The sequence below is a fragment of the Penicillium taxi genome, assembly GCF_028828555.1.
Source record: "Penicillium taxi strain IBT 34144 chromosome Unknown utg000005l_segment0_segment0, whole genome shotgun sequence".
Lineage (NCBI taxonomy): Eukaryota > Fungi > Ascomycota > Eurotiomycetes > Eurotiales > Aspergillaceae > Penicillium > Penicillium taxi.
The window spans coordinates 936463-957441 of NW_026643207.1; the positions used below are offsets into that span (position 1 = coordinate 936463).

At 45.2% G+C, this 20979-nt stretch overlaps 8 protein-coding genes across 8 annotated transcripts; 4 read left to right on the plus strand and 4 right to left on the minus strand.

Moving 5' to 3' along the window:
- Positions 1–23: 23 nt before the first annotated feature.
- N7495_007709 (short chain dehydrogenase/reductase family protein) lies at positions 24–1425 on the plus strand (the record flags this gene model as incomplete). Its single annotated transcript, XM_057210360.1, has 5 exons — positions 24–301; positions 401–486; positions 546–710; positions 760–830; positions 886–1425. 5 exons carry the CDS (start codon positions 24–26, stop codon positions 1423–1425), a joined length of 1140 nt encoding a protein of 379 aa, XP_057059903.1.
- Positions 1426–3300: 1875 nt separating this feature from the next.
- Positions 3301–4890, plus strand: N7495_007710 (terpene synthase family protein; the record flags this gene model as incomplete). The annotated part of the gene is made up of 8 exons (XM_057210361.1): positions 3301–3482; positions 3549–3672; positions 3726–3744; positions 3814–4008; positions 4064–4203; positions 4266–4451; positions 4507–4730; positions 4776–4890. Coding segments are annotated over 8 exons (1185 nt in total), but the record flags the coding sequence as incomplete, so codon positions are not given.
- Positions 4891–6570: 1680 nt separating this feature from the next.
- N7495_007711 (uncharacterized protein) lies at positions 6571–8226 on the minus strand (the record flags this gene model as incomplete). Its single annotated transcript, XM_057210362.1, has 2 exons — positions 6571–7794; positions 7849–8226. The coding sequence occupies 2 exons, from the start codon at positions 8224–8226 to the stop codon at positions 6571–6573; spliced, it is 1602 nt and encodes a 533-aa protein (XP_057059905.1).
- A 1214-nt stretch (positions 8227–9440) lies between these two features.
- Positions 9441–9905, minus strand: N7495_007712 (uncharacterized protein; the record flags this gene model as incomplete). Its single annotated transcript, XM_057210363.1, has 1 exon — positions 9441–9905. The coding sequence occupies one exon, from the start codon at positions 9903–9905 to the stop codon at positions 9441–9443; it is 465 nt and encodes a 154-aa protein (XP_057059906.1).
- A 263-nt stretch (positions 9906–10168) lies between these two features.
- Positions 10169–12554, minus strand: N7495_007713 (COG1/VPS51 family protein; the record flags this gene model as incomplete). Its single annotated transcript, XM_057210364.1, has 3 exons — positions 10169–12126; positions 12180–12349; positions 12412–12554. The coding sequence occupies 3 exons, from the start codon at positions 12552–12554 to the stop codon at positions 10169–10171; spliced, it is 2271 nt and encodes a 756-aa protein (XP_057059907.1).
- A 213-nt stretch (positions 12555–12767) lies between these two features.
- cdc123 (cell proliferation protein CDC123) lies at positions 12768–14131 on the plus strand (the record flags this gene model as incomplete). Its single annotated transcript, XM_057210365.1, has 2 exons — positions 12768–12904; positions 12961–14131. The coding sequence occupies 2 exons, from the start codon at positions 12768–12770 to the stop codon at positions 14129–14131; spliced, it is 1308 nt and encodes a 435-aa protein (XP_057059908.1).
- Positions 14132–15137: 1006 nt separating this feature from the next.
- On the plus strand, positions 15138–16777 carry faeB-2 (putative feruloyl esterase; the record flags this gene model as incomplete). The annotated part of the gene is made up of 2 exons (XM_057210366.1): positions 15138–15483; positions 15534–16777. The coding sequence occupies 2 exons, from the start codon at positions 15138–15140 to the stop codon at positions 16775–16777; spliced, it is 1590 nt and encodes a 529-aa protein (XP_057059909.1).
- Positions 16778–17153: 376 nt separating this feature from the next.
- On the minus strand, positions 17154–20976 carry N7495_007716 (aminophospholipid-translocating P4-type ATPase NEO1; the record flags this gene model as incomplete). Its single annotated transcript, XM_057210367.1, has 3 exons — positions 17154–19126; positions 19186–20239; positions 20302–20976. 3 exons carry the CDS (start codon positions 20974–20976, stop codon positions 17154–17156), a joined length of 3702 nt encoding a protein of 1233 aa, XP_057059910.1.
- Between the last annotated feature and the right edge of the window lie 3 nt (positions 20977–20979).

Consider the following 20979-nt stretch of genomic DNA (forward strand, 5'->3'; position numbering starts at 1 on the left):
CGCTTCAGTGCCCGCGCTGATACATGGATAACCACCCTTCCCCCGATTTCCGCTCGCAGCAGTTCCCTTCGCATAGCGAGCCACGGGTATGGCTTATTACGGCCGGAGATTCGCCCATTGGTATATCGGTGGCAAGGCAGATTCTTGCACATGGTGATTATGCGCTACTTGGTCTAGCGCATTCAGTCTTGGATCGCGACCAACGCCGCAGGGATGGTTATGATGCCTTTCTGGCCGAGGTGGAGGAGCACCGCGACGAGGGATGGAAACAGCGACTGAAATCAATTCCTTTGGATATAAGGTATCAACCACTCCAATAAACGGGGCATTGAGGCAATCTGTTCTATGTTATTTTCCGCCGGAAAGCAAGAAGCAAAGACTAATATGCTCTCGCCACCAGAATGATGGGAGAATGCCAATCGGTTTTTGCCGAAGCTGTCACAACTTATGGTCGTGTCGATATGCTCTTGTGCTGTACTAGTCAAGGTATAGATGATTTTGCCCTTACCATCCGGAAACTGAGTATTCATTGACATCCTTTATAGCTCTAATTGGAACGGTTGAAGAATTGTCCGCTTCTCCACATACACTGAACCTAGTCCGCGATCAATTCGAGGTCAACTATTTCGGACCTCTCAATATAATCAAGGCTGCATTGCCTCACATGAGGAGAGAGCATGCAGGCCATATTATGATATTGTCTGGAATTAGTAAGATCATCAGATAGCATATTTGTTCAACGCATCTAACGAGATATAGTGGCACATATCGGCACTCCAGGACTTGGGATGTACTGCGCAGCTGGCTGGGCTCTTGAAGGATTCTGTGATGTGAGAGCCCCAAACTAAGCACTGGTTACCGCAATATCTACTAAATCATCTATAGAGTTTGGCATATGAGATTGCTCCGTTCAACGTCAAACTCACCATCCTTCAATGCAGCATTGAGATTGGTATCCTCACCAACCTAGTCATCAGTGTCCCTCCAATCTTCCCTGCCTATTCCCCTGCAAACAACAGCGCGCCACTTTTCAGGGGTATCTTAAACCACCTAGTTCCCAGACTTCCAGAAGCTCAATCAGAGGGAGTCATTGGTAATGCCACCTCATCCAGCTGGCCAACTGATCAAAATGAGAACGAAAGAGTCAGTTCCATCGAGAGCGGGCCTTTCTCTGTTCCAGAAATTGTCGCGATGCATCCTCCTATAAGCTCCGCACACCTTGAAGTTCTAGTATCTGAAACAGTCTATGCTATTACCTCTATTGGTGGCCATGAGAATCCTCCATCTCGCCATATAGTTGGGCAAGAAGGTGTCGCAAGTGTAAAAGAGAAGTTGAAGACGGTCAGTGAGGAACTGGAAGATTTTATCCAAGCTAGTTTTGCTGTTGATGTGGCAGCTGATTCGGACCCTCCCCCGATAAACTAGTTCAGACAACTTACCCTTATATCTCTGTGCATTATCACTGCTAACTCTCCGTAATTAATCCAACTGTAAATACTTCAATCAAGTTTACCATGGATGTTTCAGGTTGACATTTACTTCCTTCAGTTTACTACTGCAAGTGAAACCACTTAGCAGGCCTTATAAGTACATTTTTAAATCGAGATATTGATCTATTAGACTCTGCAGTAACCATGACATGTCTCTTTTACCAAAGAATAAGGATTTGATTTTGGATATGGACTAAGGCTTTCTCTGCTGGCAAGACTTCTCCGAACTTTCTATTACGGCAATACTTCTTAGCAGGTATAGAAGGAGCAACAGAAGTAGCCTGACGGCTGGCATCTGCCACCAAAGTGGCTCGTCGGTAATGCAATGGATGATGAGAGGAATTGTGAGAGAAGTTGAATAGAAGAATTGGGATTGATGGAAAAAATTTGTCATGGATACTTCCAGGTTCCTTTTTCTTTGGAACCTTCTAGTTCCTTTCTCTTCTCAAGCTTGGAAGGTTCCTTCCTAGAATTCAGAATGAGAGTGAGGATGGGAGTGGATCTCAACCTCGGAATGTGCCTGCCTAGGTAATGAGAAATCAATAAATCTTCTAATGTTGCCAGAACAGGTGTACGGTGTTAGTTTCCAGGAGAAGAAAGAGCTAATAGATATCTAGGTTAAAATAATAAAAAAATGCTATGGGAGTAGATGCATTTAGCCACCAGATACTGCAATGGTGCTTCATTCGGGATCCTGGTAGGCCTTGGTCTAACATTACATCCTCTCAAAATAAGCTATTTATTGTGATTTGGATATATATGGTGTATCTTTCATTCTCCACAAGTAGAGGTATATTGGTCAAAGACATCGCCACACCAATTATCTCTGAAATATATGGGATTACAGCATTTTCAACAAACCATGCGGTTTTTCCATGTTTCTGATCCTGATCCTAAGGCTTTTACCTACGAGGCTTTACGACTATATTTAAAGCCAAATCAGATGTGGTGGTGTAAGCTAGAGCCATTTGCTTCCCAGATTCGAGAAGCATGTTTAAAATATGGGGAGCCATCAAATACAGTTGCCGTCGACGAATCTATAATTATTGGTTTTGGACGTTCTCAACATACGTTCAAGACGCCTAATAAACCAATTCCCCAAGGTTGTAAGCTATTTACTATAACTGACCAGGGATATACATAATATTAGATTTGGGCAAGCTGGCAGAAGTCTCCGGTGGAGGTAAAAAAGCTTTCAAACCTGACTCTGACAGGCTCTATGGTTAGATCTCTCTTTCTCTATCTCTCTAATTCTCTCTCTGTAGGCGCTAATTCAGGTTTTTCCAACAGTCAAGGGGATTCTCACTTGGAAAAGATTTACCCCTTACTTGCGCCTTACCTCTTATAAAATACAAATGACACTATCGGTGGCAGAATATCCTACAGGTACAGATTTCCAAATCTTACAGATATTATCTGTTGCCGACCACTATCGTAGGGAAAATTCTTGCTCTATTTAGCCCAATAAGTACCTTGAAATCTTTTCAGGTCCTTAATGTTGATTGAAGCTTCTTGGGTTCACAGTAGGGCTAAGAATTTTAGGGAATTATAAAAATATTGGTAAGCTTTGGGATGAGAAACATGGTTGCAGTAGATCTCATCGGGCTGCATGTACGATCATGTACGATCATGTACGATGATGGAGCCGCTCTAGATGTTAGATGTAATTGAGAGATAATTTTTTCTATCACCAAAAAGCTTACAGCTCCGAAAAATTAGCTGAATTATTCTATTTACTGAGAAAAATTGACCCGTTTAAATATAGACAGCTCATCTGTTAAATCTCATTCGATTCTCCTACTCTTGAAGGTCGACTTTAACAAGCATGACCACTTTAACTGGGGCGACGGCGCACGCCGCCCTTCGACGATCAATTTTGGGCCAGAAGGTTACGATTCCGAGTATTTACAAGACTTTTCCGGAATGGAAACCTCAACAGCATCAAGATTACAAAAGAGCACGAGATGAGGTTCTTAACCCATGGATTGAAAAGTGAGTCTAAATATTTTTTGTTCGTCCATTTACATGAGCATTGGAAAGTTTCTGATAGTATACAAGGTGGGTGACCGACAAGCGCACCAATAAAGCGCTTAAAACAGCTGATTTCGGTGTCTTCGCTGCCGTCTGGTGCCCTGATGCCTCGTTTGATATTCTCTGTACAGCGGCGAAGTATTTTGCCTGGGTTTGTGTCTCGTTGATTTCTTTCAATTCATAGCTGACTATCTCTTTTTATAGTATTTTGTGTACGACGATAGTATGCTTTCTCACTCGTTGCTCTTAGGTTTTTCTGACTAACTGACGATGGAAATTATGCGCGAAACAGTATTTGATTGTGGCACTCTGAAGCATGATGAAGTCCACGCTAGCGAGTACAGAGTAGCAAGCCTTCAGTATTTCAGATTTTGTCTCCTTGGTGAAGGCGTAGCGCCAGATCTAAGTTGCTTTGACATAGATCTCCGAAACGGTCTGCAATGCTGGGACGAGATCGGTGAGCACATTTGTCAAGTTTCCTCCAGATGTAAGCTACTAGATCCAAGATGCATTTTCAAGCACAAGCGCTAACTTAAATAAAGCCACTCGCGAAGTGCTATGTGATGAGATGCTACGATACATCGGCAGCCTTAACAATGTGGACACTATTTTCGCAGCCCATGAAATTCCCACAATCGAGGAATACTGGGAACGACGCGAGGCTACTGCTGCAGCCTACTGTGTAATTGCTACACTTCCGTATGTCCATTATGATCAACTTAACCGCGAACATTGATTAACTAGCTAGATTCATTTATGGAGTGGATATTGATAGAACAGATGTACAAGATCAATCCATGCAAAAGCTATGGAGGCATACTTCGTATTTCGTTCATATGTCAGTCCTTCAATATATTGTCCAAAGTTTCTTTCAAGGCTTCTGACGAAGGATACAGAACCAACGACATGCTCTCCTTCCGAAAAGAGGTGGTGGGTACCTTTACCCTATGTCAAGAGGAATTGTGAGCTAAAAGATGCATATTAGAATGACAATCAGATTGAAAACCTGATTCCTGTGTTGATGTTAAACCGTCAAATTGAGTGCAACACGGCAATGAGCCAAGCATACCACCTGCTTCAGTTTGAAGCAGGTGGCTTCTATGACGCGGAAGCACAGCTAGCTCAAAAACATCAAGGAAAATCGAAATTCATCTCGGATGTCTTTAGAGAAGGATGTCTAAATGTGGCTATGGGTCTTGCTCACTGGAGGTAAGTTTTGCTAAAGTTATATTGACCTCACTGATAGTGTTATAGTTATCTTGGTGATCGATATTTCAAGGTCTGGGAACATGATAGAGACAATGTGGTACAATTCACCGTCGGGCCGCCTAAACTCGAGAAAAAAAAAGCGATTAAGCAAGTCAAATAGCCGAAGGAATCATTCAATGATGCCTCTCTGTCACAGTCTTCACTGTGATATGTGATTTATACCGCATTCAGTTTAGTCCCTTCATCATGATGATTATTGTGGTTTTGTTACGACCACTGAGGGTCTTTTTCCCTCCTCAGAGAAGATGACCAATAATTAGAGTGTTGTGGTTATGCAGGAGAGAGTTACTTGCGGGCAATTTAGAATATAGACTCAGACTATCAGACAAGGGAAACATTACAACAACATAGAAACCCTTAGTCTTCAAAAAGTAGATCGAAAGAGTCAAAATTAGCTTCTTTCAATATATTCCCTATCAAGCATGATAGCTGTATGCGCCGCATCCCACCAACGCCCATAGAATAGAGTCGGTCAAACATATACTCGATGAAGTCTAAACCTTTGCGTCCCTGAGCGGCATTAATTTCGGGGGGGGGACATTAATTTCGAGAAATGAGTCGCTTGTTTGGAGCTTTCTGGTGTCCCAACTGGCTTCTCGCGCAGATCCCAGATCTGATGATTCTCGCTTTCTTTTTTTGTTTTGGTTCGTCCCGAATCATAGTTCTCATTTGAATTAGACTTAACTAAATGATGACCTCAAACATGAGAAGCTATCTGCGTTATCCGTTACTTACGCATACTCGTCCTTCCCTCTCTGAGGGCCGGCATGCTGCAGGAACTCTCTGAAATGTCTCAGCCATACGGGCTCTGTTCAGAGTCAAGTCAATTGTTGGGCTATGGTGAGGATCGACCTTATTGGTCAGTGTTAACACGCCCCGATTGGTTAGAACTAAAATGGGGCACATGGTTTACTTAGTTGTATTCTCGGACTAGATTAATAGAATATCCTACAACCACTTTACTGCAACTGCACTTTCATTGATAAAGGCATATGAAACGTAGTATTCTCTCTATCATGACAGGCTCAAAGCCAAGGCTACAAAGAAATACGAGGAGAATAAAAAAGGAGGTGCGAGCTTTGTAATTATTCAATGTGTCCACGAAGAATTATTCATTTGTTAAACCTGCCAATAAAACAGCTATATACGGCTTTTGTATTTATGCGTGGATTGGTACCCCTGTATGCAATACTAGATCGCACCAGAGCTGCGCAGATTTTACTTCTTGGTATAGTAGTATTTGAAATCAGATTTACCTCTAGACTCTTCGACTTTCATTCCTGAACCCTAATTTGAAGCACAATAATCCACACGTGCTGCTCCTGTCGATCAACCAGGTCCTAGGGAAGACGTGCGCATCGCGAGTATCGGCCCCGAAACGATGAACAAAAGAGGTAGAAAAGTAAAGTGGAAGAAAAGCAATACCCACAACCTCTCCAGGGCTGACACTTACGCCGGGGACACGTTCTCAGAGGCCATGGAAAACAATACATACTGACATTCTTGCTCAATTAAAAAAACATACTCACTTTTTTCGTCTCTCATATCGCTCTATCTGAATTCAATTGGGTGTTCAGTATTTTCCCAGTATTGCTTTGATTCGCAGGTCTAAACTCGATTTTTTCGGCTCTGATATGTTACCATCTCATTATCGTCTTGACGTGACAAGCCTACCTAGGTGTGGATGGCAAATAAAACAGGAAAAACAGTTTCGTTTTTTATAAAGATGTATGGATGCTAGTCACGTTCGAAAATGATTTTTTAGCTGTTAGGGAAATTCTCATTGTGTGCGGAAAAGATTTTCGATTTTGCTGGAATGGCTGAAGGTTTTCCAGCCAGATGAAGTATTTGAAGCACGAATCCAGTAGCCTCCCGTGCCATTCTTTTCGATGATGATCATTGGTCCAACCGTAAGGTTGAATGGAATTGTGACCGCTGGATTGACAAATATGACCGTTGCCTTTTGTCCCTGGAGACTAGCGCCAGAGAAGTCCAGATCTGTATAGTTGAAAGTCGTCCACTGGGAAAGTCCAACCAGGGCTAGATTTCCACCACGACGAGCACTTAGTGCAAGAGCCCTGGTTGAGTGATTTTCGGAAAATCGAAGGTACTGTTCAACGGAAGCGGGGGAAGCGTAAAGCAATGTCTGTCGGCGTATATCCCGGGCAATGGTTGTGATTGACTCTCTTTGCAACTGATGGACTGAGAATTTACAGCGAATCACACCAACACTGTTGTGGATATAGTATGTCCCAGCCTTAGGAGGGCTGATAAAGGGACGGTAGTTGATGGGTCCATAATAATCTACCGAATGCTGAGACGAGTTCTGAGGGGAATAAATGGTCTTCAAGTACCATGCGGCAAGAATGTCGTTTCGCGTGATCTCAATGTCCGTGGAACTTTGATGCAATTCTACCTGCGATTTGGCCCGCAATTCGTCCACCCATGAGCCTGGGACATGGATAAACTTAGTGGTTAGCCTCTCGGCTAACATAAGCTTTTCGGCAATATTTGTTAAAAGTACACGCCATAAAAGTCTTCCAAGCTTGAAAATCCCACTATCTAGGTTTTCTGCATGATTCTTGTAATAGATGTTGGACTCTTCTTCAGTACATTTGGCTTTGACTGTCATCGTGTGCGATAGAAGGATATCTTCTGCATCAGGCGGAAGAACAAACCGAGGGATTGGTTTGTTGGAGAGTAGGTTACAAAATGCTTGAACCACTTCGTAACAATCGGTGCCGTCACAGAGATGATGTGTAATTCCAAAACAGAGCAATGTAGTATCTGTGAGGGTAGTGACCCGAAGTTTGAAGATTGTAGTAGAGTTGAAACAAATGTCGAATATAAACTTCTTGTCTACTTCAGACGGCTCTTCAGTTTGCAGTATAGTCGGTTCATTCTTATATTCCCAATCGAGTGAAAGATAGGAACTTAATGATTGATCAACGGTCCTGGCTGCGAAATCAACAGTGGCGCCACAAGTGAACGACCAGGGCTTTGTCTGAAGAATCATTAGCAATGTTTAGAAGAAAGGAGAACTGACAAATTCACCTACATTTTTTAGCAAGATACCACCAAGGACGGGCCATGCAGCAACCAATTCAGCAGCTTTCTCACCCAGTATAGCTGAATCTAGCACACAATCAACAACTAATCCCACATAAATGGTACTGTAGTTTGTCAAAGAATTGGCACTTCGGCAAGTGTATACAGGAGAGTTGAAATCCACGGTCCCCATTTTTAGTAAAGCAGGGTTTCCAAGACTGCGACTATCTAGTATCTCGCGAATAATTTTAGGAAGTATGATCACGGTAGGGATGGCCTCGGAGAGTGAAATGATATGAAAACTGATATCTTGTCTTTGACGAACGTAAGCACCGTATTTGGAGTTATCGAGGATATATATGTGCACCTTGCTGGTGCGATCAATCATAGTCACATGAAACAAAAAAAATTAATCTTACTATATTGCTGTAGGTTTCAGCAACATACAGCCTACGAAACTCTTAGATGTAAGGGAGTTCAGATTATTAGCCATATTCGGACATAGGGGGTTACTGGAATGCACATTCGGGATATGGTTTCAGCAGCCAATCAAAGGTGGGAGAAAAGGTGGAGAAAAGGTGGAGAAAGTGAGTACATTCCAGCAAGTTTTATTGCTCTTGTAGATAAAGTCTTGAGTATTAGCATGGCTTCGAAACCTAGGATATAAGACCCACATAAGGTAATACGGTACAAAGTTCCAAAAACCACCTTAGTCGCTAGCATTCCAGCATCCCCAGATATGGCTCATTTCAAAGTCATTATAGCTGGTGGTAGCCTTGCAGGGCTCACTCCGTCAAAAGAGAATTAACTCCTTTCACCAAATCCCTATTTCATGGGAATTGGTGGGATGCGGTGCATACCAGGAAATTAGGGTTTCTTCACTATGGGAGAGCCGGATCGTATCCTAGTAAATTTCAACCCCCGCATCCCATTTAGCATTCAGCTTCGCATCTTTTTCAAATTTTGTCAGTTTTTAGATTACTGATTCCTAAAACCTATGGAGGTTATTTTAATGCGGATGATTATACTCCTCGCCAGCTATACTGCCGTCAATATTCTGACCGCTCCTTGTACCGCCTTCCTAGACCATATACTAAGGGAGTACTCCTTCCCACTACACTAGGTAGCTTGTATCACCATCATGCTGAAGATATTCCGCAGCCTTTTGTCCTCCACGGTCAACTTTCAACCCATAGGAACTTGTGGAAGGGATGGGAGAAGAGGGAACATGGCCCTTACATCTGTTATTGGGAGTCATCAAGCAAGACATTCACCTTCAGGACAAGACACAGTGGATCCCTTAATTGCCACTATTGGTTGTGAGCGCCTGGAAGCTGCAGAATTCCTTGGTTTCTGCGAGTCTGTGACCAATCACCTTCGATTGTCGATTTCTCCCGCCAATATCACTTGACCTCGAAGCACCAAATGAAGAAAGGTGCTGCAGACGAATTGATCGAGGACCAAGACAGAGCAACAGACTGAACACGATTTCCATCAACTAGTACAATAATTCATAGAGCACTTCTGGTCTTTTAAGCTTCCAAGGTTGTCAGACCATTTAAAACGAGCCGAATGTTCAGAAATAAATTATGTGGTAAATGCTTAGGTCGTCGGGTTTGTTGGTGACTTTGACTTCGGGGAGGCATTTGTTAGGGCCAGTCTTTGCGTTCTTCTCCACTTTGAAAGACCCAGCTCGTTCATCAGGCGCCAAAGTGACTGCCGATTGATTTTGTGATCCACAGCTGCAAGTAGTTCTTCAGTTGTGACAGACGGGTTTTCTTGTATGAGCTCATAAATGTGGTCGCGATCATCCTCTGACAGCTTCCTTGGCTGTCCAAGGCGCGGCAGAGAAGATTGATTTTTTTGCCTTCTTCGCTCTTGTGTGAGCGTGTAGTTGATTGTTGAAACAGGGATATTTGGGAATCGATGCTTCTGGATCAAAGTAGCGCCCCATTTGTTAGTGCGATGAAGCTCGCATATTTGGGACCTCGTCGTACTGTCCAGTTCAGGACCTCTTTTTCTTCGTTCCACATGTGAATGCGATTCAGCAGGTAAACCAGGGGACATTATGAGGAAACATTGAAGAGGATAGAACTAGAGATAGAAAGGCATATTATGAGAGGACCTCTGGAGGCGGTGTAATGACACGTGTCCAAATATTAAAGAGACCCTCCGTCAAATATTGAAATCGACATCGATATCATACCTGACTATTATGTTACCATCCCAAAATTACATGAATACTTATTTGAATCCGGGTTCTTCTGCCTTCAGAGATTTATACGAATAATAGTAGGTGTCATTGTGCTAGTACCGTGATAAGAAATAGTTCAACGTTCCGCCAATAACCCAAACAGCAGCTCAGTCCGCTTCCAATATTCCGCAGCATCTTTCTGGATACTCTTGACAGCCTCTGTGCTGGCGTCCGCACTCTTTTGAACCCGATTCACGACACTAGCCAGCTTTGTCGAGTCAACTAGCATGTTTGACAGGTAGACGGCATCAAAAAAGAGCTGGATTTTCCAATCACGCAGGTCGTTCTCAGGAGTAGCATCGGTAGCATCATTGCTTGAGCTCCATTTTTCAACCTTATCAAGTGTAGACCCTACGATGGTGTCGATTTGCTTTCTTAGTTCTTCCTTCAGGATGCGCAGTGTGGATGGATCCCAAAGATCTAGCCCACTCTCATCCATGGTTGATGTCAGCTGGCGCAGATACTTGAAGGCTCCCGGCGATGGCTGAACCGGAAGAGCTGGTGTACCTTCCCAAAGTGAGCGACCTGGCACAATCTTCAACTTGTTTTGACCATCATGCGCTTTAGAGGGAACAAGAGACAGAGGTCCTGTTTTTGCAGTGGTCTCCACAGCTAGTAGAATTTGAAGCTCAGGGACAACATCATTTGAAAACAAGAAATCCTTGGCGACGAATCCCGCGGGAATTTGCCGGCGTATCAATCGGATGAGACGAAGTAGGAAAGTGGCTTTCTGGCTCGAATGAGAGGTTCTGCAGACTTTAGAGGCGGCACTGAATGAACCTTGAAGACTATCGAAAGCCTGTCTAATTGAGGCATGAATGGCTTTTGATAGAATACTAGGATCGTCATTGTTAAGAATGGATACGATGTCAATATCCTCGTCTTCCGCTTCACTGCCCACAAGAACATCAGTCCATTTGAGGCTGCGGAGTGAGTCGATAGATTCCTTAGTTTCTTTTATAGAGGCGAGCCAGTATTGATACTTTCTCAACACTATAGATACATCATCGTTCCGACCGAGAAGGCAGTCTGTGACGGTCTGTTTGAAAGATAATGCACCATTTGAGTAGCCCGCAGAAATGAGATCTGAGTCCCAAAGAGAACCGATGGAGCAATGCTCTGCGGTATCCCAATCTAAGATCATAGACGAGATCAGATTGGAAATCTCGGAAATCGCTTTTACTTGCGTGACCAGGACTCGCTTGAGATTGTCGTTGAAGATATTACGAAGACGTTGCAAAATGTCTTCGGAGCTGTGTGTGATGGTTGAGCCCCAAGATGAGAGCCAGAGTTCTAGGGTCTCAGCCCGCAAAGAAAGAATCTCAGAGAAGTCGTTGCTGTGGGAGAGCGCCTTTTGACACGCTTCGCAGAACTTCTCAAAAGCTTGCTTGGACCATTGTTTAATCGAGTCCACGCCCTCTGTTCTACTTAGTTCGCTCAACTTGATCCAAGGTGTGAAGTTGTTCACTTCGGGTGCCGCCCAGCGGCCAAGAACTTCAATCTCAAGCCCATCCAAACTGCGGATCTCTGGGTCTGACAGGATGGCCCTGGATTTTAATTCGGAAAGGACATCGGAGAGTTGGCGGGATCGTAGCGTCTTTGAAGTTTGAAGTGTGCGGATGAACAAGCGGAGTGCTCTGGGGATATTCTCGCGAGAGAGGTCCAACTGGGAAGTGATAACATCCAGGCGAACTTGGTGGAATTTATGAATAGCGTCATCGGAAGAAGAACTTGTCGCAAGGCAATAGGCAGCAAGGGACTCGATTGTACTGTCTTCTGTAGCATTGATGGATGACAGGCGTTTGTCGATCCGTTTCAACAGTGCCCGGCGCAATGATGCTAGTTGATTTCGAAGGTCATCAAGGAATGGCGGACTGAATTGGTGTTGTGAAAGTGTCTTGTGAAGCAACCGAGAGACAGCCAGTATCTTAGCAACTAGTAATAAAGACGCTCGTTTGCGCAAAAGCCGTGCAATGGAAGTTGTACAACGATGAAGGAGGGCAAGCTGCGCCCCGAATGCATGCTTTTCTGCGTCTGCGGTTCCATTAACAGATGTCGAATTTTGTTTACTGCATATAACCGCATACCGTTTCCCACGCTATTACTCTTAATATGACGCGTGTGGATATGCTTCCTCTCAATCAGCCGAGGATTACAGCGACGTCCAACATCAGCCAAGAGAGCTTCGACCTCCTGCATCTCAGTATTCATAGCAACAATTGTCTCAGCTGCTCCAACAAGCTCTCGGTATCTTGTCCTATAGATGATCGCATCCATATCAGTACACTTGCTACAACGATTTACCGGGACTTATCTTACCCCACGAGAGCTCGGAGCTTCTCCTTATTGCTCTCGATATACCGACACAATTCCTGTTCCACACGGCGTACTGTAGGAATTGGATACTCGAAGGCATCGTGCCATGACTTTAGACTCTGGGGATCTGGAGCCTCAGGAGCCATGTTGGCGATGCTGGGAGTGTACGCCTCTTTGAATGGCCAACTGGACCAATTGGAAGCCCTCAGACCTAAGGTGTCCAGCGGGCCAAGATATATGCTTATGTCATCTATCGTGTTTCCTTTATCAGCTCGTGACTTTGAAATAAAAGAAATGGGCCCCGCAATACTCTTTAGTCATAATTCTTTCTTCGATTTTGAACGATATAAAGACTCAATATGTCGGTGATGGCGCCAGAAGCACCACTAGAAGATGGGCCAATCACTGAATTCAGTGATATGCCCGCTCGTCTGCCATTTCCGCCTATCACTTACTCCCACATCTTGCATTGCTCCTATCATAACTGGCACCCTCGGTATATATATTCAATAGATACTAAATTTTCTTTCGATTTACCTAACTTTCTAAAAGCTATCGTGCTCTGACCCCGAAATCCCGACTTATTCCCCTTTCCCCGCAATTCGTCTCCTACCTCCGCGCTGACGGCATTGTTCTTCCCTCTGAACCTACTCTAACAAATGACAATGACGAGCTTGACACATACTCAGACTCAGGCGAAGAGGAGGCTGACCCATCGTCAGAGTGGCAAGAAGTGCATACGCAGATCAAGAATATTATTGCTGAGCTCGGTACGGTTGCGCCAAAACTGAACTGGAGCGCCCCGAAAGATGCAACTTTCATGTCCGCCACGAACGATCTGAAATGCCATACTGCCAACGATATATATCTCCTTTTGAAAAGCAGTGACTTCATCACACACGACTTGGAACATCCGTTCGATGACTGTGTCTCCGATTTCACAGCCAATGCCAACAATGATGTTAATTGCGATGACCATAAGGTGCTACCAGAAGTTCCCTACCATCTTGTATTGCGCAAATACGTCAACTTCAACCCATCACTCGAGTTCCGGTGTTTTGTACGCAATCGTAAATTGCTTTGCATGTGCCAGCGTGACCAGAACCACTTCGATTTCCTGTTCGGTATGCGCGACTTGTTTAGATCTCGTATCCAGTCGTTCTTTGATGATAAACTTCGCGATACATTCCCTGATCCAAACTTTGTCTTCGACGTCTACGTTCCAGCCCCTCATCAGCGCGTGTGGCTGATTGATATCAATCCTTGGGCTCAACGAACAGACCCGCTCCTGTTCAGTTGGCTCGAGATCCTGCGCATGAAGGACCCAATTGGGTTCGAAGAAGATTCAGCGGATGATATAAGCGGGACCGAAGGTTTTGTGCGGATTTCCTTGCGGGATGGTACTGTTATGAGTTCCTCGGATTTGGACGAGAGTGGCGAGGAATCCGAATCGTCTGAGGAGGAAGTTGAGGCTGAAGACGCAGATAATGCTGCTGCATGTGATGATTTCGCCCTTTTCTTGCCAGAAGTGCGTCTTATAAAAAAAAATGATCCCGAAGCGTACCAGTTCTCTACTCCGCAATACTCAGCTCATAAGGTACCGAAAGATTTGGTTGATGCATCACTTGCTGGGCCCGGTGGCATGAGTGAATTTATGGGCAAGTGGCAGGACATTTTACAAAATCAAATGCGCGAAGAGCAGCAAGCTAGTGATTCTGACTAGAACTTGGCTGCCTTCCACTCTTTCTGGCGATTTTGGATGAATGCTGTGGCGTTGGAACATGTCGTTTATATTGAACAAAATTACGCTGCTAAATGGGGAGTTCATCTTGTTATTATCTATACGACAGTCATGGAACATTGGAGATGAATATCACAATCTTTCTTGATATTATTTAACCTTGGAACCCGTGCCATATGGCGAGGATCTATATTATGTAGCTAGATCCTCAGGATCCTGCCTGCTTGAGGTCGCCTGTAATATAAACGAGTGTAACTAGCTCTGTATGGAATGTGAACCTTGGAAAATACATAAGTCACGTGGGCTTACACGTTGCACTACTCAAGCAATTGTAGGTGGTTCGGCAATTGAAAACACCCTAACTAGACCTAGCCCAGTACTGCGCAACTGAACCTTAGAAGAGTTGATAGACCTGTCATGATACCTAGCTTGCGGCATGTCAGAGAGAACTTTGGAAAGAGTTTAGTCCTATCATATTAGCCCACATTCCCATAACTTACTGCTTGAACTTGATATGCTGGTTCATTAGGAAATCTTTATTTGCCGAGGCATTAGGTGCTAGACAAGTGCCGAAGCCCTAACAACTCCCCGCAACCTTGAGCGTTCCCCCGCGTTTTCCAATTACCCGGAGCCCCGCATCCGGAAATGTCAACGTCATGACTTCGGCTTCAGCATCAGATCATTCATCTAAGCGAGATTTGTGCTTTAAATAACTGCGGTAGAACCCTCATCCCTCCCGTTCCTCGGCGCATCGTCGGAGCTTGACAACCATCCTGCCTCCTTTATTTCCCAGTAGGCCCACTTACGGGAGATAGGTGGCAAAACAATGCCGATGATGGATGAGATCTTCAAGGGGTACGTACGGAGAACGGAGTGCATTGAGGTAATCTTGCATGATAAAACAATTATTTAACATGTCACCCCCTGTGACTCGTTCAGGGCTTCAAGCCGCTTCATCTTTCGCCCTTGGTTTTGGCTCATGATCGGCATGGTTTCTATTTTCGCATTCCGTTTGCTGGCATTAGGCTCGGTAGCATTTGCTAGTCAAAGTCGAAGTGACTTTCAAAGCAAATGTACCCAATTTGCCGATAAAATCCATATTCCCAATGCCAAAGTCAACTTCGTTGAGTTCGTGGCAGGAGGGACGAATCTTTCGATTCCAGACTACCCATCTAGCTGTTCCTACGGGCCATATCAAGAGATCACAGTTGATATTTGCCGAGTTGCAATGGCTGTGACCACTTCCAATAGTAGTGAGCTCACTCTAGAGGCTTGGTTCCCGCGGGAATACAAAGGTCGCTTCTCCAGCACTGGAAACGGTGGTATTTCGGGATGTATGTGTCCAATTAGCCTTGTGTCTTACTTCCTCTAACTCCTCTAATAGGTATTCAATATTATGACCTTGCATATACTGCTCAGTTGGGCTTTGCTACAGTTGGTGCGAACAACGGCCACAACGGAACTTCGGGCGAGTCTTTCTATCACAATACAGAGGTGGTGAAAGACTTTGCTTACCGATCTCTTCATACCGGTGTGGTAATTGGCAAGGAGCTTACCAAAGCTTTCTATGAAGAGGGTTTTAACAAGAGTTACTATCTTGGTTGCTCCACTGGAGGTCGACAAGGATGGAAGGCAATTCAAAAATATCCAAATGACTTCGATGGCGTTGTTGCAGGCGCCCCTGCTATCAACTTCATCAATCTCCTCTCCTGGAGCGGTCATTTCTATCCGATTATTGGTTCTACATCCTCAGACACCTATCTCACTCCCGTAGAGTGGGAACTTGTGCACAAGGAAACTATTCGGCAATGTGACGCAATCGACGGGGCAGAGGATGGGATCATTGAAGACCCTGATCTGTGTGTCCCTGTTCTCTCACCCTTGATCTGCCCTCAAGGTGTATCGAATAGCAGTTCCTGCCTGACAAGCACTAAGGTTAATACAGCTCAGCAAGTCCTGTTGCCGTTCTACGGAAAGGATGGCACCCTACTCTACCCCCGCATGCAGCCTGGCTCGGAGATTTATGCTTCATCAATCATGTACAACGGCCAACCCTTTTCGTATAGTCAGGACTGGTTCCGGTATGTGGTCTACAACGATTCATCTTGGAGTGGTGAGAACTTCTCAGTAGCCGACGCTGCCGTCGCTCTTGCTCAGAACCCATATAACATTCAAACCTGGGATGGTGACCTGTCCCCCTTCAACAAGGCCGGTGGAAAGGTCCTCCACTACCATGGCATGCAAGATCATCTGATCAGCTCCGATGATTCAAAGTTGTATTACTCCCACGTGGCAAATACAATGGACTTGCCACCTGCGATATTAGACGAGTTCTACCGTTTCTTCACAGTGAGTGGTATGTCTCACTGCTCCAACGGAGACGGTGCCTCGAATATTGGTCAGGGTCTCCAAACATACGCTGGTAATGATCCTCAGGATAATGTGCTCATGGCCATGGTGAAATGGGTGGAAGAGGGCGTGCCGCCTGAGACCATTCGTGGAACAAAGTTCTCCGACACGGATAGCTCAGTGGTTGAATATAGACGGAAACACTGTCGGTGGCCTCGACGGAATGTTTTCAAAGGTCCCGGAAACTATACTGATGAAGATTCGTGGAAATGTACTTAGGTCATTACCTTGACTCTAATTACCCAGAGCCCTCGCATGTAAAACTAAGCTTCATTAAGGTTAGCAGGATCCACTCTGTCAAGTATGAAACCTTGGGATTCATTCAATTCTATAATTTCTCTATTTCATCAAAAGAATTAGAGGTAAAAACTGGTCCGAGAACAATAAAATATTCAATCACTTGGACACACGCTACTAACGCCAGACGCGCTTAGCAAAGAAACAAGATGCTTGGGGTGGATATACATGATGACAACAGTTTCTGCTGGAGCCATAAAGGGAAACAGTGCAAATAGAAAACAAGATGGAAATGGTCGAGTCGAGAAGAGGCCCAAATAGACTACAGATCAACATCCTACATGTGAAGAAGAAAAGATTATCCGCGGACCTTGCGATAACTTGGGGGACTCCATGATTGCTTGATGAGTTTGCCAGCCCACACGGGCACCAGCGCAACAGCCAAGATGACCAGGACACGCCAAAGGAAATCAAGTGTGATCACATAGCGGAGGTCGTAGTATTCGCCCAGGAATGGAACACTACCAGCGTACACTAGGACAGTACCGACCAGAGCGAAGATCATCACAGGGTGCCAGGTTGTTACTGAGATAGCAACCATACCCAATTCGGTGAGAACAAGTGCAGTGAAAGACACACTTACCAGGCGCGGTCCGGTGATGGTGTCAAGCAATATTTGAGACAAGCCTTGGATAACCGCACCCTGATAAACCGAAATGAAAACCCACGCGAAGAAGGAGCGGTAGCTCAGGCTTTTTCCCGTTTTCAATTCCTTGTACAGTTCAGGGTAAAGGTTAGCAAGCCGCTCGTCCACGTCTTGATCGAGTACAAGAGTGAAGACTGGCGCATTGGTGTAGACAGAAGCGTAACCAATCATGAGCCAGTTGATAAAAAGACCCTTCGGATCGAAGTGACTAGCAATACTGAACACGGTTTGACATATGCTGATAATCAAACCACGATGCATAATGAATTGTGCCAACTTGGCAGACCTTTTGTATGAGTTTCGGCCGTGCCAAACCAAGAGTTTGGTCAGATGGTGGAACTGGGTGATACTGAAATCTGCTGCTAGAGAGGCTTGACGACCCTCCTTTCCAACTATTCCGATTCCGACATCAGCAGCCTGGATCATCGACACATCGTTACCACCGTCACCAATGCAACAGACTCGTTTTTTCGTATACTGGCGAATCAGAAGAGCAATTTCGGCTTTCTGCGTTGGAGAACAACGGCATGCAATCACAGCAGGCAAAAGTACCGCAACTGAGATGAATGCAGAGCGGAATTGGCCTAGCATCAAATTTAATGATTCACCATCAATGAGCAGACAACAGTCAGTCTTATTCCGTAGAAAGTCCAAAGCTTCCTGGGCTGCAGATGGATCTGTCACCTTGGATACTGTGTGAATATACTGGCCACGAGAAACTAGTTTGGCCGAAATGGCAACACATCGTGCTGTTTCCACTTTGTCTCCAGTTAACATCCAGATCTTTATTCCCGCATTGCGCATCAGTTCCAAGGATGACTTAACATCGCGCTGGAGGCGGTCTTCAACTCCAGTGACTCCAAGCAGCTCAAGATCCTTCTCGAGGTAATCGCTCACAACCTTGGCCATGCCTATGTCTCGTTCTTGGAGGGACAGAGAAGCTTGCTTAAACTTGACGGAAAATTCTTGATACTGCGGGAGGGAAAGATGTTTTCGTCCCACGACCAGTGTTCGCAGACCTTCGCGGGCCATGTTTGCCGTTTCTTCATCAAGCCAGTCGTTCGCTACAACGATCGACGACATAACGCTGTCAGCTCCCTTCTGATAGAACCAAAGCTCAGGCTCGGCCTTGCTGTCAGCATCGAGCACATTTCCATCTTGCTGGAACTGAACAATAATCCCCATGCGTTTGCTATCGGATGTAAAGGGGAAGATGTCAAGAATCTTAACGCGAACAACAACTTGTTTAGAGTCTGTTGATTCGAGAACCACAGTCTGGCGGTCGCGGTACGAAAGTTTCAGCCCAACCTCTTCGGTATAACGAACGATGGCGATTTCATCCGGAGAAGACGCTTGATAAGTCGTGATTTTCTCTCCGGTCTCGTTTTCGACGGTTGGGGTAACATTGTGACAGAGAGCTAAGGCTAGGATGATGTCCCGAACTCGAGAGCCGATCTCTCTTCTGGTACGTGGTGCAGCACCCTGACCAGCTTGCGTCCCGAAAAAAGTCGATGGTGTTGTCAAGGCACTGCCAGTAAAGCCCTGGCGAATGAAAGACGCGACTTCATCCATTGCCTCGTTAGCATACGAGACAGTACCAACATGAATCTTTTTCAATTCCATCTCTTAAGTCATCTGTTAGTATGGGGGGTTTTCAGACATAATTTGTCAAAAGATAGCTCACCATTTTGAGTCAGCGTTCCGGTTTTATCGGACAACAAGTACTCGATTCTTCCCAAGTCCTCCGGGATCGTACTCGTTCGAACTACAGTGTCTGGAATGTCCTTGTCTCGCTCAATAAATCGGGCATACACGGACTTGGCCATGTCCAGATTGACTCGAAGACTCATAGGAATGATGGTCGAGAATAAAATGAGATATATCATGATTGAAGTATACCACTCTTTGTCATTTGTTGGCTCGAACCCTTCCAAGGCTACCAACACAATCGACAATGCGAGGGTCAAGATACAGAGAATTTTGGTGAGATTATTGATTTCATATTCTAACAGACCAACTTTGGATCTGGAAGGAGATGTTGAAAGAGCCGCCCGGGTTTGCGATCCAGTGTAGATGATGACGGCGTATGTGGTTGTGTTAGATGCAAGAACGGTATTAGCCCAAGCTGTGTTCTCAATGGTTAACGGAGCCGAGTTTGAGATCTGACTCTCACTATCTTCCAGAATTCCGTCTGGTGTCGATTGAGATACCTTATCGACGTGGGCATCATAAAAACCAGTAGGAGGGCCCAATTGGATTGTACCCAGAAATTCGTTGACCCTTTGATCTGGTGCACTTGCGGTGACCTTGAGTCGAGTGAAGTCACTGTTTGGAAGAGTCTGAGATAAAACTGAAGGAATACGCAGCTTCCAATCTGTTTCACCGTCAAGCTGATCAGTCCGAATAAACGTGTCGCTGGCAGATTGGTCTTCTGCTTCGTGTAGAAGACCAGATTCAGATGGTCCTTGTTCCGATTCGAGTAGGTTTGCGGATACAACAGGTAAAGATTCTTCCACCGAATTTCCACGAGAAGCGTTAGCGTCGTTTGAGATACTTTTGAGGATCACAACATCAGCCGGCAGGCGCTGGTTTTTGTGGATCTTCAACACATCCCCGACTTTCAAGTCACGAGATTTCTTCTTCATTTCCAAGGGATTGGACCTTTCAAAAGATAAAACAGTAAACTCCTCGGCATTCGCTTCCCCATCTCTCCGTCGTCGTGCAATATCGTCGAGTGCCTCTTTCCCCAAAGATACCGAGACTACAAAGGCTAACGGTGCAATGTATGATGACATATAACCAATGCGTAGTATCGGGATGATTTGTGAAAGTGCCACAAGTAGAAAGTAAATGTTGAAAAAAAGGAGAACTCGTTGTACAGCGTGCAGGGAAGGAAGCTCCAGGGGGTGTATTTGGCGTTCGAAATGACATTGGGCGGGTATTTGTTTGATTGGTATTGTCCAACAAGGATATCTCGGGGAGGTTTATTTGCATCTTCGTCATTATTCCTCTGTAATCGATTCGATGCGAGTTTTAAGAAACTGGGACGGGAAAAAGTCGGCAGAAGAGATCGGAGGCCCTTTTTGGTGGGCTCATCGTCGAGGAATTCACGCGTTGAGCCTCGGCGATCAAGAAGTGGCACATCATCATCTGTTTGATTTCGATCGCTAGCATTTGACCGTCGTAACCCGCCCTGGCCTCGGTCATCTAGCAGCGCTTCTGTGTCCTCCTCAGTTTCTCCGTGCGAGGATGCATTGCGCCCCCATCGACTTGCTACTCCGACACGCAAATTCCTTAGAGCAATTCCAGGGGCATAATTTCGTGATCGACCTGCGTAGTCTCGAGAGGCCCGCGAAGGCTGAGATGGTGCGATATTGGGATCCAGCTCCTGAAGGTCCAAGTCATCGTCAGAGCCAGAGAAGTCGTCATCATCTGGCCGGGTAAGAGGGTGTAAATAGTCGGGCGAAGACGACATGTT